At 37.4% G+C, this 15,663-nt stretch overlaps 2 protein-coding genes across 4 annotated transcripts in view; one reads left to right on the plus strand and one right to left on the minus strand.

Annotated features, from left to right (window-relative positions):
- Positions 1-1,755: 1,755 nt before the first annotated feature.
- Positions 1,756-14,058, minus strand: CCDC28A (coiled-coil domain containing 28A). 3 transcript variants are annotated; one of them, XM_048226026.2, is made up of 6 exons: positions 13,885-14,058; positions 11,824-12,023; positions 11,081-11,124; positions 7,842-7,996; positions 5,755-5,777; positions 1,756-2,362 (listed from the first exon to the last, which is right to left on the minus strand). In XM_048226026.2, exons 2-6 carry the CDS (start codon positions 11,979-11,981, stop codon positions 2,263-2,265), a joined length of 480 nt encoding a protein of 159 aa, XP_048081983.1. In that variant the 5' UTR covers positions 11,982-12,023; positions 13,885-14,058; the 3' UTR covers positions 1,756-2,262. The 3 variants fall into 3 exon arrangements, with proteins under 3 accessions (XP_048081983.1, XP_026360684.2, XP_048081982.1); XM_026504899.4 differs by having other exon boundaries at positions 10,961-11,124; positions 13,885-14,057; XM_048226025.2 differs by having other exon boundaries at positions 1,756-2,317; positions 10,961-11,124; positions 13,885-14,055.
- A 32-nt stretch (positions 14,059-14,090) lies between these two features.
- The window catches only part of LOC125283621 (translation initiation factor IF-2-like), a 69,178-nt gene continuing 67,605 nt past the window's right edge, over positions 14,091-15,663 (plus strand). The window contains exon 1 of the mRNA XM_057310867.1: positions 14,091-14,426. Within this exon, the coding sequence (XP_057166850.1) occupies positions 14,346-14,426 (81 nt within the window). The 5' untranslated portion in view covers positions 14,091-14,345. The remainder of the gene's footprint in view (positions 14,427-15,663) is intronic.

The following is a 15,663-nucleotide window of genomic DNA, read 5'->3' on the forward strand; positions in this document are numbered from 1 at the left end:
TGGGGCTCCCGCCAGGCTGGGGTTCCGCTCCTTCGCCGTCCCCCAGGGTGCCTAAGGTGGGACCCCGGAAGGCTTCGAGCGGAGGGGCAGAAGCCAGGCAGCAGGACCCCAACCAAGAGGAGCTGGGACACCGAAGCCGACAATATTAAGGCCCTGGAATGGGAAAGCTGGTGTTTATCTTCAGCAAATCCTCAGACAATTTTAATACTTATCAATTTTAGCGTTATACAGGAGGAACCAAAATCAAAGTAAACAAGTTTAAGGGATCTGGAAGGAGCACAAAATATGATAAATGGTTTGCTCTGGAAATATTTAAGTCATCAGTAATTAAACTTTATCTACAAGGAATATACAACATCTATATAATAAATTTTATTCTAATACAGTTTTATTCTAATCTAGGCACCTCTTTTTTCTGTTGCCTTTCATTTGTTTAAGTTGTGTGAAAGGGTACAATTAGATAAGCTAAAATTTTATTACCTGAGGCCCCCATGGGGCCCCTTGACACAAAAGGACCAATGAACCAAATGAACAAACAAGGTCAATCTGATGCTCTGTCACTAATCCACAGGAAACAGCTTTTGCTTTACTCTGTCTCAGGACCCATCCAAGAAAAACATGTCACACAGCAAAATTTCCTTTTGCTCTGTCAGACCCTAGAATGCTATTTCCCCACCATGGAATCCCTGTTTTCTCAATCCAAGTGAAAAGTTTATTAGATTGTATTTAATGTTCTGCTAATTTTCTCATTTTTAAAAGAGATATCAAAAAGACCGATTAGTAAATTGGTCAAAATTCTTTGAGCTCAGAATACCAAAAATTACTAAAATCAAGATTTGTTTGTATCATTCAATGGGTTTCATCACTCCCACCCTCAATTAGGTGCTTGTTTCTCTGTCCTGGAAACAAGGAAGAAGCATGGGGCCTCTTCTAGGACGTGAAGGCAATTGAGCTATGATGGAATAAACAAAATGTGGCCTATCCACACCACGGGATATGATCTGGTCATGAAAATGAATGAAGTACTGATCCACGCTACAACACAGATGAACTCTGAAGCCCTGAAAATATTACGTTAAGTAAAAGAAGCCAGTCATAAAAGACCAAGTATGATTCCATTTATACAAAATGTCCAGAACGGGCAAATCTATAGCCAGATTACTGGTTGCCAATGGCTGGGGTGTTTGGGAAATGTGGAATGACTGCCAATGAGTTTCTTTTTGGAAAGATGGAAGTGATGAAAATGTTTACAATTAGATTATGGTGACGGGTGCACAGCTGTGAATCCAGTAAAAACCACTGAGCTGTATACTTTAAAAGGTGTATTTATGGTATAATTATCTCAAAAAAGCTGGGTATGAAATGGGCAACTAAACTAACGTTAGCTGATCATTATTGGTGTTAGCTGATGTGATAAGCAACTTATACACACTTTTTTACTTTCTCCTCATAACCACTATGAGTTGGTGATTAATCTCAGTTTCTAGATGAAAAACGAAAGTCAAACCCAAAGAAACTAGGTAAATGTGCACTAATAGAAAGCTAAGGGGCCAAATGGGGATTCAAATCAAGGTCTTTCAAGCCCATGCTCTTTTCATGACTGACAGCAATACTGAAATGTGCACGTGGTACAAAATCTGGAAGAAAATTACATAACCTAAAATTTTATAAACACAGTGTACTTTTGAGGATTGAACCCTTATATTCCCAAATTGAAGACGACAGGTTTCTTCAAAATAAAACAATAAAGACTAATTTAAAACAATCACTTTATTAAAAATAGCAAATTTCACAGATATTCATTTACCATTTTGTTGGCACTGGCCACTGGAAAACACACCAGTGTGTGAACTGATTGTCTAACGTAAACTGAAGCAGGGCTGCCACAAAAAGCCTGTGCATCACCAACTTCTCAACATGGGAGTAAGTGTGGTGAGCTCAGGAAGGATAAACCTTCAGCCCTATTAATAACATTCTGCACAACGCATTTCAAGTATAACCCCCGTAAGGCAACAGTAGAAAGCACAGCAGCACCACCTCCGCGTCACATTTCCTGACTGAGCCTTCAACAAGGCCTAGGCTCCAGTTACGGCGAACAAGGGCAAGTCAAGTTCACTAAAAGCAGGAGTGAAAACAATCATTGCACTGGCACTTTAATTACTTTATTCCTTATTGTGGAAGATGATTCTGCTACTGGATTCAGCTGGAAAAGTAAAGAACGCTGCTTGTCTTCAAGCCACAAGAAAGCGACTGCATGTCATGTTAGCTGGTAGAAGTATTTGGAACATCTTGTGCATCTGCCAAATGTAGTTTTTGTCTGAGTTCACCGGTTAAGAAGATTTTCATTCTGTAATGAGTACTTCTTTTAAATTATAGGAAATTACACTCAGAAGCTAAGAGAGAGAGGTATTAAAATAAAGGAAGTATGTTTAAAGGGAAGGTTTCGCTGAGAACCCTGGATGTGATAAGACAATTTTTTTTTAAAGATTTTATTTATTTATTCAACAGAGACAGCCAGCGAGAGAGGGAACACAAGCAGGAGGAGTGGGAGAGGAAGAAGCAGGCTCATAGCAGAGGAGCCTGATGTGGGGCTCGATCCCAGAACTCTGGGATCACGCCCTGAGCCAAAGGCAGACGCTTAACCGCTGTGCCACCCAGGCGCCCCAAGACAATTTTTAAATATAGTGAAGTAATTATACTATAACCAGAATCTGAAGACTTAAAAAAAAATAGTCACTAAATTAAGATTATGTTCCAGGTTCTAGTAGAGCACAGAGTTATTTTAACGTGGCAAAAATCATTTTCATGGTAAGGAACTGATGGGAGGCAAATATGAAAACTTACCAGATTAAAAAAAAAAATCATTTGAGAGGACAACCCCACTTTATCATCCTTGGGAAAACAATTTCTTTGTAAAAGTCAAAAGTAAAATCATCATAGGTCTAAAACTTTTCCTAGAATCCTCTGAATTATTCTTTTTTTTTTTTTTAAGATTTTATTTATTTATTTGCCAGAGAGAGAGAGAGAGAGCACAAGCAGTGGGCAGAGGCAGAGGGAGAAGCAGGCTCCCTGTTGAGCAAGGAGCCCAATGCGGGGCTTGATCCCAGGACCCTGGGATAATGACCTGAGCCAAAGGCAGACGCTCAACCAACTGAGCCAAACCAGACGTCCCTCTCTGAATTACTCTTTAAGAAGATTGGAAACAGGATGGAATTCCTGCAGGTATTATTCCCTTTCCTTCTTATCATCATTGCCTTTCATTTTCCTCTTTCATCTTTCTGTATGATCCACCTGCTACCCATTTTTTCAAGACCCAATTCAAACAATGCTCTGGATACACAGAACAACTAAATGCTAGTGATACACATATAGCAGAGGGTGCTAAAATATACAGACATGAGTATTGCCATCAGACAGTCTCGTCCAGTTAGAAAGCTGAGATTTAACATAATGAAAATCAACAGATAATGAAATAGGCAGAATGCTAGTTCAAGGTACAAATAAAATGCTTTATGGAAGTGGTCAGCTTTGGTGTTATTTGATAAGGGAAAGGGGAGAGCAACTCCTAGAGCAATTCGAGGAAGTACAACCTGAACAAAGGCATTAAAGTGAGCGTGAACATCATGTTCTTAAACATCCGGAGACCCAGCTCTGTGGCAATGAAAAATAATGAAAAATAGAAGAGGATACGTAGATTGTGATCACACTACTGAGAGCCTTTAGAAAGTCTGACATGGTAAAAAAAAACTTGGTCTGAAATAGGAATGGCAAGATGACAATAATGTTTTTAGGAAGAATAATTTAGGGGTATTGTCTAAAGTCTACAGCAGCACTGTCCAAAAGAAATATAATGCAAGCCACAGATACAATTGTTAAAATATATTTAATTTATACTAATATATAAAAAAACTATCATTTCAACATACAATCATTATAAAAATATTGAGATATTTTATTTTTTCATACTAAATCTTTGAAATCAGGTGTACAAATTATAGTTCTAGCACATTTCAATTCATATTAGCTGCATTTCACGTGCTCAGTAGCTACACAGCTAGTGGCTGCCATATTAGACAGTGCAGCTCTAGGGGTGGAACGGAAGAAATCCGAAAGCTTATGGAATAAAGTGATGAGGGTAGGGAATGAAGGAAGACTAAAAGGCAGAGCTGATGATACCTGACAACGAACTGTAATTACAAAATGGCAAATCATTTCCTGCCCACATCCAGGCTCAATGGCAGATAGTGCCATGATTGAGTAGCCATGTCTGGTAGAGTCATAGAAGGAATTTAAGTAATCTTGGAGACTGAAATAACAGAGGCAACTGATGACAGAGAGGGAAATTAGGAGGGAAAGTCTGAATACAGAGAGAGCAATTATTACAAATGAGGAAACTAGGGTTGCCAAACTTTGCTCAAAGTTACACACCTGCTTACCAAGATTTGAAACCAAGCAATCCAAAGCCATGCTCTTGTATTCTATCATGTTGCCTTATTCAACCATGGTGACTGAATCAAGCAAAGTGGTAAGATAAATACATCTAAATGTTTATAAAAACTCAGAGGATAGGAGATACTGATGTGTCATATGCATAGAAAGAATATAAAGCACAGAATATAAAGCTCAGAATGAATATAAGAAAAAGAAAAAAGAACTAGGAACTACTACTAAGAGAAGCCTTGTAATTAACTCATATCTAATCCTCAAATTTAAGTCCTTCTTGGCAATGATACTTTACATTAATGTCTCCCACAATTTATGTGGCTTCTTAAAACTTTACTTTTTTCATCTGTAAAATGATAAGTATAATACCACCTACTTATAAGGGTTGGACCAAATAAGAAAATGCATGTAAAGCTATTTGTACTTAAATAAGATAAACAATTGTTATTACTAGATTTGTATATACCTCTCTATTTCTTCACTGTTGTTACTGCATAATTTAGCAATTAATAACCGTATATGTTACTAACAATAATAGTAATTTATATATATATTCTACAGTTTGGAAAATTTCATATACACATCATTACACGTAGCAACTACCCCATATTACAGAAAACACTCTGAGATGTTAAACAATTTACCCAATGTTAATTATCAAAGCCAAATTTCAAAAATCAAATCTCTTGACTCTACAGCCAGTATCCTTTTTAGTATCTCATTATTTAGTCCAAAGGGACTAAACTCTCAAATTATTTTATAGGTAGGATCATTTCCTATTGTTCTTACGTACCTAACGTTGTACCTAGGACTATGTCCCAAAACACGTTTTGAAAAGTTCCTGAAATAATTGCTCCAAACTGAAATGTCAAAACCTGAATATTTTACATGTGCCTTGGTGATTTCCTTTAAGCTAATCCCATAATACACTTTTTATATGCATCTAAAGTGTTCTATGCGATGATAGTAAATTAAGTATGGCATTTTATGTCTGCATATCCAACTGCTATTTAGCTTAAAAATCCAAGATTCAAAATAATTTCTATGGCAATAGCCTAATCCTTAATTCTCCTGATGAATTTTTTAAAAATTTGTTTTAAAAATCCAAAAACAATACAAAAGAAAGCAGAACATACCAGAAACAAACAAAATGGCAGCATACAAAAACAACTAAAAATTCCATTTGGAAACCAAAGGGGAAGAGAAATGGCCCCAGTAAATAACAGTAGGTGTCCTTGTTCACTTGATTGAGCTATTCACCAGAGTTATAATTTGTAAACTTTTCACTGCTGATATTAGGCAAAAGGATACATGGAAGAATTCAGTTCTTCTAACTGTAACACAAAGAAACAAATTTAATTTTAATTTTTATAAGAAAAGTATCTTAAGTAGATAATTGTTTACACACTTTAAAATAAACTATTTTTCATTTAAGCTTTCTTTAAATGAAAAAGTAAAATACTGAAAAAACTTTCTAAAAGTTTCCAGGCTGGGAAATTCATTTATGCAAAATGATTGGAAAGTACCTTTAGCATTTATTAAACACAAATATTAGAAGAGAATGAAACCAGGTAATAAAAACCAGAATTTTATAAGGATTCTTAAAACCATGAATAATTATAATCATCTCTATTAGTGTTAAAAAATTGCCATTTTAATGATCAAAATCTTTAAAACCTTTGTGGATTACAAAAAGATTTCACATATCATTCAGTTTTCAGGATGAGGCAGAATTAATCACACCTATTTTACAGAGGAAAAAATCAAAGTTATAGAAATGTTAGCTAAATTGACAAAGTTACACAGATATAACCAAAATGCAAACCCCAGACTAAACAAAGGCTTTCTGGTTTCAAATTCAGTGTTCTCACCATACCACAGTCACTTTCCTAAATGTACTGAGAAACAAGCTTGTATGTATTTGTTAAGAGGCACTACTAAAAGGAAATACTTGTAAGGCTGAACACAGTAGATGTGAAATAAAATACATAGGCTTAAAACTTTCAAAGTACGGGCATATCACTTCTCGCACATTTACTTATACAAAGGATAAAGAGAAACAACAGAAATTAAACCTTTTTGTCATTAGTGAGTATGGAAACTATTCTGAAACTAAAATACCAATTTTTCTTTATTTTTATTCCAAAAAAAAGGTTTTAAAGAGGCAAAGTTCATTAACACCTTTCAGTATAAGAATCATATGTAGTGTTATAGATGGGATTATGCCCTCCCAAAACTCATACATTTTGGTCCTAACTCCCAACACCTCAGAATGTGAGTGTATTTGGAGACAGGCTCTTACAAAGATGTAGTAAGTTAAAATGAGAGCATCAGGGTGGGCCCTAATCCAGTATGACTGGTGTCTTTACAAGAAAAGGAAATTTGGACATAGGCACCCACTCATAAAAGGTGAATGCCATGTAAAGATGAAGATGGCCATCTACAAGCCAAGGAGAGGGTCCTCAGAAGAAACCAACCCTGCTGACACCTTGATCTCCATCTTTGGGGCTCCAGAACCGTGAAAAATACACGTCAGGGGTAGCCAGTTTACGGCGCTTTGTTATGGCAGCTTCAGCAAGCGGATACACATAGCAATGTGCGAAATTACCTTCAACACCAAATACAGTTCTGTATTTAGAAATAAATACAGAACTGAGTGAATAACACAAAATGTATTAATCATGTCATGATCTTCTATATATTAAGATCCCATCATATATGTACAGAGGTGAATCTTTCACTTTTAGATTTGCCAGCATTCTCAGAATATATGCTTAGGGGCACCTGGGTGGCGCAGCGGTTAAGCATCTGCCTTCGGCTCAGGGCGTGATCCTGGCGTTATGGGATCGAGCCCCACATCAGGCTCCTCTGCTATGAGCCTGCTTCTTCCTCTCCCACTCCCCCTGCTTGTGTTCCCTCTCTCGCTGGCTGTCTCTATCTCTGTCAAATAAATAAAATCTTTAAAAAAAAAAAAAGAATATATGCTTAGATGTAAATACAACTTCTTTGAAATATATTTCTTTTTTTAAAAAAAGAGTAGAATACAATATGTGTGAAACTTGAAAATATTACACTAAGTGAAAGAACCCAGTCATAAGAAGTCATCACATATTGTGTGGCTGTCTTCATATGAAATATCCAGAATTGGCAAATCCATACAGATAGAGAGTACATTAGTGGCTGCTAAGGGATGAGGAGAAGGGAGAATTGAGAGGTATAGGGTTTCTTTTGGGGGTGATGAACGTGTTCTGGAATTAGACAGTGGCAATGTCTGCAAAACACTGTGAATGTACCGAAAACCACTAAATGGTATACTTTAAAATGATTAAAACGATCAACTTTCTTTCAGTAAAAAACTTTTACTGAAAGAAAGAATAAAGAAGAAGAATTATACTCACGTCAGACAGAAGCCTGTCCAGATTGGAGTCACTGGCGGTTTTTCTCTTATCCTCAGGAAGTTCCTCTAACTCCCCGTAGAGCTCCAAATTCAAGCGAGCTAATTTCTCCTGCATTCCCCGAACATGTTCCATCTGTTCAATGGAACATTCATTTCCTGGGGGAACATCCCAGAACATTAATAAAGATTAGGGCAGTTCAAACTAACTGCCTTGAGGAAAAACTTTTAAACTCAAGGTGCTCACAAGAAATTAGCTTTCTTTCTGTGGTAAATTACGTTGTTAATGACTGTATATTTTCTGTATATAATCGCAAATCAAATCCTGTTTTCACAGGAAAACAATGATAATCTTAGAAATGACTGTGGGCACTAAGAAAATCAGAGAGGAAAGATTTTCTGTAAAACACAAAATCATCGGGGCACCGGCTGTCTCCGTCAGTGCAGCTGCGACTCTTGGTCTCAGGGTTATGAGTACAAGCCCCACGCTGGGGGGTGGACATTGCTTGAAAATAAAATCTTTTAAAAATTAAAGAAAAACAAAGCAACAAAACCCCAAAATCATCCCTTAGGTAAAGAAAATTCTTTTTTTCAATAGTAATATCATTTCTAGAAGCAATAGCATCATCTAATCATGTTCAATTGGACAACTTGCATTTGAACTGAGTGACCTAACATTTTATAATAACGAGTGAATTTGAGAGTCCTATAAGAACTTCAACCATGATTCATTTTGCCACCAATTATGTATGCCTCCGCTAAGAAATACAAATGAAAATATTTATGAAGCATGAAGAATGTTATGAAGCATGAGAAACACAATGTAATATTTTCAGTTGTATACTCATTAGTGCAAGACAGCTTAATCGCTAAAGGACAGGTCTTTCGTTATTTATTGACTAGAGTTCTCTGAGGTAGCATTATCTGCTCACGGCAGCTAATATATATACAGTACATGACATATTACATACTTTAATACAGTTAAGTATAGCCTCTACAACCTCTTTTTTTTTTTAAAGAAGATTTTATTTTTTTAAGTAATCTCTACACCCAACCTGGGGCTTGAACCCACAACCCTGAGACTGAGAATTGCACGCTCCACCGACTGAGCCAGCCAGGTGCTCCTAGCCTCTACAACTTCTTGATACTAAAATTTTTTTCTAAAAAATCTTGGTTTTTCTCAGAGGTATACTATAGCTCAGCTAAAGTTGAAGTACATATCTTGAATCAATAGGAATTTATGTAAATTCCACTGTAATTTTCTTCCAGTTAGCTTTGTATCATCTTCATAAATCAACAATATTAAATTATGTGGACTACTGATAATTTTGAAGCTAGTTACAGCTTCTTTTTTTTTTTTTTTAAAGATTTTATTTATTTATTCAACAGAGAGAGAGACAGCCAGAGAGAGAGGGAACACAAGCAGGGGGAGTGGGAGAGGAAGAAGCAGGCTCATAGAGGAAGAGCCTGACGTGGGGCTCGATCCTAGAACTCCGGGACCACGCCCTGAGCCGAAGGCAGACGCTTAACCACTGTGCCACCCAGGCGCCCCAGCCACCCAGGCGCTCCGAGTTACAGCTTCTTAAAAGTCACCCTTTTCCTTAATGAAAATAGCTCATATTTCCTTTATTTTAATGATGTTATTCAACAATTAGTAGTAACCTGGAAGGTCAAGTGGAAGAAATATCCCGAGAGAGGGGTGTGTGTGTGTGTGTGTGTGTGTGTGTGTATGTATATACTGGCAGACATATAAATGTGTTTATATATAACATATACAGATAGAGAGAAAAGGTGAGGGACAATATAGAGTAAAAATATAAAGAAGCAGAAATCATAAAGGATCCAGGTGATCTAACATGAGAACAATAGAAGCTCTAAAAGGATAAAAAGGAACAGATGGAGGAGAAATCAATTAACAACAGGAAAAATGTTCCTTCAGATGAGAATGAGTTGGTAGATATGAAAGGCTCACTGATTCCCAGGCAGGAGTAATGAGAAAAATTAAAGAAAAAAAACTTTCAAACATCGACTTTTCTAGTTTCATCAGCAACTCATGAAAGAACTCTTTTCTCTGAATTCCACCAGCAATAGGTATTACCAGTCTTTTAATTTTGCCTGTCTGTTGGTATGAGGTGGTATTTCTTTTATTACTACTGTGTTGTGTTTGTTAAGCAGCTGAACTGCTCTTTTCAGGACCTCTACCCAGTTTTCTATTTAGTTATTTACCCTTTTATTGGTGGTAGTGGCTTCAAAAAACCAGCATGTATGTTGATGACATTTATGCATCAAATGCAGATTCTGTATGTGTGCATTCAATAATTTTCAAATTGCTTTATAAAAAATACAGGGACATAATTTTATCAGACAAGACTTGTAAGGTAAGTTGCAAGCTGAATACAAAAACTCTGACTACATACTTTGTGAACTCATATACAAAGATACCACTCAGAGTTTTAAATGGAACAATCAGTTAACTTTATCTGTCTTCATGAAAGAACAAGAAAATCAGATTCTTTTAAATTCAAAAGTGAGGAATGGTGGGCAAGAATGAAGTTTAGGCTTAAAAGACTAAAGAAAAATGATCTTGAGACTTTCCCAAACTAAAACATTAAGCCTAAAATATTTAACTGATGAAGAATATTCCTTTTATTTGTTTCTCTCAGGATAGTTATTCCATAATAGCAATTCTACTTTAATATTTCAACCAATCCTCCCTTCTTAAAAAAAAACTTTTTCCTAGAGCCTGAGTGTCTCAGTTGGTTAAACGTCTGACTCTTGATTTTGGCTCAGGTCCTGATCTCAGGGTTGTCAGATGGAGCCGTGTGTGAGGCTCTGGGCATGGAGGCTGCTTAAGATTCTCTCTCTCCCTCTCCCTCTGCTCCTCCCACCTCTCTCTCTCTCTCTCTCAAAAAATAGATAAAAAAATAACCCTTTTTCCTGACATTTTAGATTATAATCCACGACAAATGAAATTTAGAGTGATTGCATTTTATGCCTCTGGACTCCTTTTTATTTTTTAAATAAAAGAAAATGATACTTCTAAAAGGAATGGCAAAACAAATGCAGAAAATAGGATGCAAACATCTTGAAAAGAAAAACAAAGGGGAAGTATCTATGGCTTGCCGAATGCTTGAAGTTTTCCCGAGTGGAAATCATTCAAAAGGCTGAGAAGCCCTCTCTCCATCTCCTGAACGTCTGAGACATCGGTGAGGAAAGAGTGCTGAATGGGAGCCGGTTGTGTACCTTTTCCTTCTCCACCCTGAGGTCTGGTCTTTTCTTTCATCACTCTGAAAAGATGATGCAGTAAAAATATTAATTGTATGTGATTATCTTTAAAAAGATAGACTTACACATATATATTATATATATAAGATACATATATTATCTTGTTTTCCAAATATCTATTACCACAGAATACTCACATACATGCAGCAGTATTAGATATCACATTTAAACTTGTTGCTCCTGTATCCTTTAGAACCTCAAGACAAATGATGTTCACCAAATATTAATAATTAGTACTTCTAGGTGGTAGGATTTTAGTGTTTTAAACTTCTTCTCTGAACTTTTCCTGTGTTTGAATTTTTACAATAAATACAAATCATTTCTATGACAAAAATGATGCCACCCTTAAAAAAAATAAAATTACCAAAGCACACTTACCTTAGTTAAAAAAAAAAAAACAAAACAAAACCTGTATATTTTGTTCCCTTTTCTGGCTAGTGCATCAACTTTGTCTATAAGTTTTCCCACTCTGTCTATTTTAATAGGAGACAAAGTAAGGGCCTTCAAACCAATCATTCATTCTTCATGTTCTAATCCCTACACATCGTAACCTTCATAATTTTTTTCTAAATCACACATAATACGTGCCTCAATAGTTCTAAAAGTTAAGCCAAGAGAAAAGAAATGTTATAAGAATTACTGGATTTAGTATTTATTTTGATAGCATGTTGCTGTGGTAATATGAAAGAAAAAGAATTCACCTTTTTAACTTTGGTCGCTGTGAAGTTGACTGTGATGCAGGATTTGAAAACCCTGTGCTTTTACTAACTGGAATGGCATTTTTTTTGGCATTAACAACCTGAGTAGAGTGGGCACTAAAAGACTTAGGACTCCTCCTCTTCACTTTCCGCTCCTCCATTATTCTGAGTTCCTTATTGCACCAAGGCCAGCTTCTTATGACCTAAGGAAATACAGCAAAATTATACATACATGCTAGAATATGCAAAACTGAAAGGGGTTTAAAGACCCACTTCACAGGCTGATATCAATATATCAAGAATTTCAGAAGTCATTAAAATTAGAATAAGGAGCCCTTAGTTTAACCTACTTTGCTATATATACAGAAGCCCTAAGCAAAATTGCCTGTTAGACAGAAAATTTTTTTCACCATTTTCCTTATTCACTCATCCCACAAATATTTACTGTATTACACCTGCCAGGCACTATTCTGGATATTGGGAAGAGGGTACTGAACCTGACAAAGTTCCTGTCCTCAAAAAGCCTACATTATAGAGGGGGAACAATACATAAAAAATAAACAAAATAGTCATGTGGTATCCTCAGCCTGACTCAAGCTCTGGGTGGTCTTTAGAACTCCCTGCTTAAATTTATTCTTAGAAGAACCAACTAGATTCAAACAGATGTATAACTGAAAGGGGTATCTGCATTTTAACTAATAACTAGAAACCTTATTTCAACCGCTAAGCAGAAACTCATTTTCTGCCTAGGGATAATGCTGATTCTAGTTCCTTGAGCAACTGAAGTTCTGTAAAATTAAACTTTCCATGACTAATTTGAATATACTTTCCCTATCTATTTCCAAGGATATATGAACCTGTATTATATGTTTAGGTTTGCTGGTATCAAAAAGTTACACTGTGAAGTTCCAGCTGGCCCTTCCATAGAGAACACAGGTCCAATATTTTCCCCTTACTGCATGTATTAATCAGCTTTATTGTTTTCCTAACAGCCATCTATCTAAAAATATCCTTCTATATTTTCTTTTTACTTATGCACACTATTAAATTCTTAATTATATTGTTTCGGGTATCATGAGATGAGAAATTTACATGGCAATTTACCTCATCAGACTGTAAAGCACCTTATCAGTGTTAGCCCTTTTTGTGTACACTGTGTTGAATCCAACCATGCTATGACCATTCCAAAAGATTCAAATCCACTGATTACACTCCTAACATAAGTGAGAATTTTAATGAAAATAGATTTTTTTGTCGCTCTCTAAATTTGGTGCCACTAGCACTGGAATTTAAACCATTTCAGTTCAGTTGGCTCTGGCTGACTCTAGACAATCATGCCCGGAGCTATGATCCTTCCAACGAAGCAAAGGTTTTAAAGGAAAGGCTCTAATGACCGGTCTTTAATCCCAGATACCAAGTGTAAATTCATTCAAATCTCGGTTAACAATTTTTCCTTTAAGAAGCATTTTTAGTAACAGAAGAGACATTTGGGCATTGTTTCAGCATACAACACAAATTAAATGGAATTTTAATAAGCAACTGAATAGAGACAATGGGATATCAGTTCTCCAAAGAGGCACGGATCTGTATAAATTTGTGATACACATAAACACACTAGCCTTCGAATTTAATGATGCTGATTCGCATTTGGTGATACAGGAAAAAAAAAAAAAACCCTAGTTAGTAAAGCAATGCAAATAAACCAATAGTGGTTTAAACTATGATGTACTGACGGGCCAGGGCTCGAAATTCATCCGTTTCTGGAAGGCAAATCTCTGCCACAAGAGAACCGAAATCTTTCCTGTAAACCACGTAGCAAGGAGCGTTTTAGAGAAGGCCTTCGCAGACTGCGCACAGTTACTCACACACTTGTTTTGATTGCCAGGAACCCACAGTCTTCAAACAGGACCACTAGGAGTCCCTCTTGACTTCACCTCATTCCCCTTCTCCAATCAGCCGATACGGTGACCCTTCAGCTCTCCGAATTGAGCCGTGGCCAGAGTGAGTGGGGTGGAAGGGGCCTAACAGGGACACTGCGGGAGCGCTTTTGCTTCCACTTCATACCTGAGGAAGGAGAGGCTCGGGGTCCTCTTCCTCAACCTGCAAAGGCCCCGGAGGCTCCGAAGCCACCGCCGCAGCTGCAGCCGCCGACGCTCCTGCTGCAGCTTGAGCCGGGGTCACATCCCGGACCCAGCGCCTCCACAGCTCCTTTTGTTTACGGAAGTGATGTAAGGAGGCGGAGCCTCCGCGCCCCCGGCAGGAGCCTCGCCTCTTCCTGCCCCAGCAGTGCGGCTCCCGTCTCCGCCCTTGGCACCGCATTGCTTCCACTGTCTTGCCCTCAACTGTACTTTAGGCGGACGTGGAAAGGGAGACTCATAGTTGGGCTTTTACTTTGGGTTCTGTGGCCCAGAAACACAGAGGGTTAAGGGACGGCGGTAGAGGCAGAACGAGAAATTCGGTGCCCTTTCCGGAAGCTGCCCCGCCCCCTGGGTGAGTGTCAGTCGCCACGCACTACAATTCCCAGCATGCTATTCGAGCAAGCCCGGAGGCGGAACCGGAGTGTCGCCATAGCAACTGAATCAACTACCTCGCCGGGACTTCTCAAGGTAAACCAACTTTCTCTCGGAAGGCAGCGTGAAGAACCGCGATTCTGTCTAGGGACCCCAAACCCCTAAATGAGATTTCATTAATGATAAGAGCTATTCTGTTCGGTCCCTAGACATACGTTATCTCTCACCCTCACTACAGTTCTAGGAGGTAGGTGTTATAATCCCCATTTTAGAGGTGAGGACTCTGACACTCGGAAAGGCTAATAAATCCACGTCTCTCTGTCACCAAGACAGTTGTTCCATTATACATATTTCTTCTGGAGAAGGAATTGTGGATTGTGAGAGATGAACTATCCTAAATGAGGGGAGAGATCCGTGTTTCATTCCCTAGTCTGGAAATCATTTACCGTGTGGTGTTAGAGTTGGGGAGGTTTTAGGTTTGTAGATCTTTAGAGACTCTGGATGGTTTCAGGTTTATAGATCTTGTAGAGACTCCGGATAGTACCACATATTTCTTCTGAATTTGTTAATGAGGAAACTGTATCTAGAGATTGATATCAATATATCAATGCTAGAGAGGCAGAGTAAAGGAGAAGCCAAGTATTCTAGTTTGGGAGGTTTTGCCACCACCACTACCTCCATTTTTTAAAATCTGGAAATGTTTTAAGAAGAAAGACAGAGTGAACATTCATGTATCCACCATCCAGAATGGTATGATGTTACATTTTGTCATTTTATATTTTTAAATGAAAGAAATAGAACATTACAGATTAAGAGGGTGCCCCTATTCCTAGTACCACTCTGCTTCCCTTCTGAGAGGCAACCGTGGTCTTGAATTTGATAAGCAGCTTGCTAATCTAGGTTTGTATGCTTTCACTATTACTATGTGTTTATAAGCAATATATAGAATGACTAGGCTTTTGAAGTTTTACACGAATGCTATTATATTTCGTGTATTGATCTACAATTTGGCTTTTTCATTCAACTCTGTTTTTGAGATCTATCCACGTTGATACATATGGCTAGACTTCATTTATTTTGACTGTAGAGTATTCTGTCAAATAAATTTCCCACACATTATTTGGGAATTCCTCTAGTGATGGATAAATTTAGGTTGTTTCCTGTTTTTCACCATTACAAACAATGTTGTAGGGTACAATCTTCTCGATATCTTTTCTCAATGTCTCGTAACTAATCTCTGAATTATTTTATCTGTATGAGCAGAGCTTGCAAAGTAGTGATTCACATGCAATTCTAATGTTTTCAAATTGGTTACTAACAGTTAAAATGGAAG

This window comes from Ursus arctos, unplaced genomic scaffold, assembly GCF_023065955.2.
Source record: "Ursus arctos isolate Adak ecotype North America unplaced genomic scaffold, UrsArc2.0 scaffold_13, whole genome shotgun sequence".
NCBI lineage: Eukaryota > Metazoa > Chordata > Mammalia > Carnivora > Ursidae > Ursus > Ursus arctos.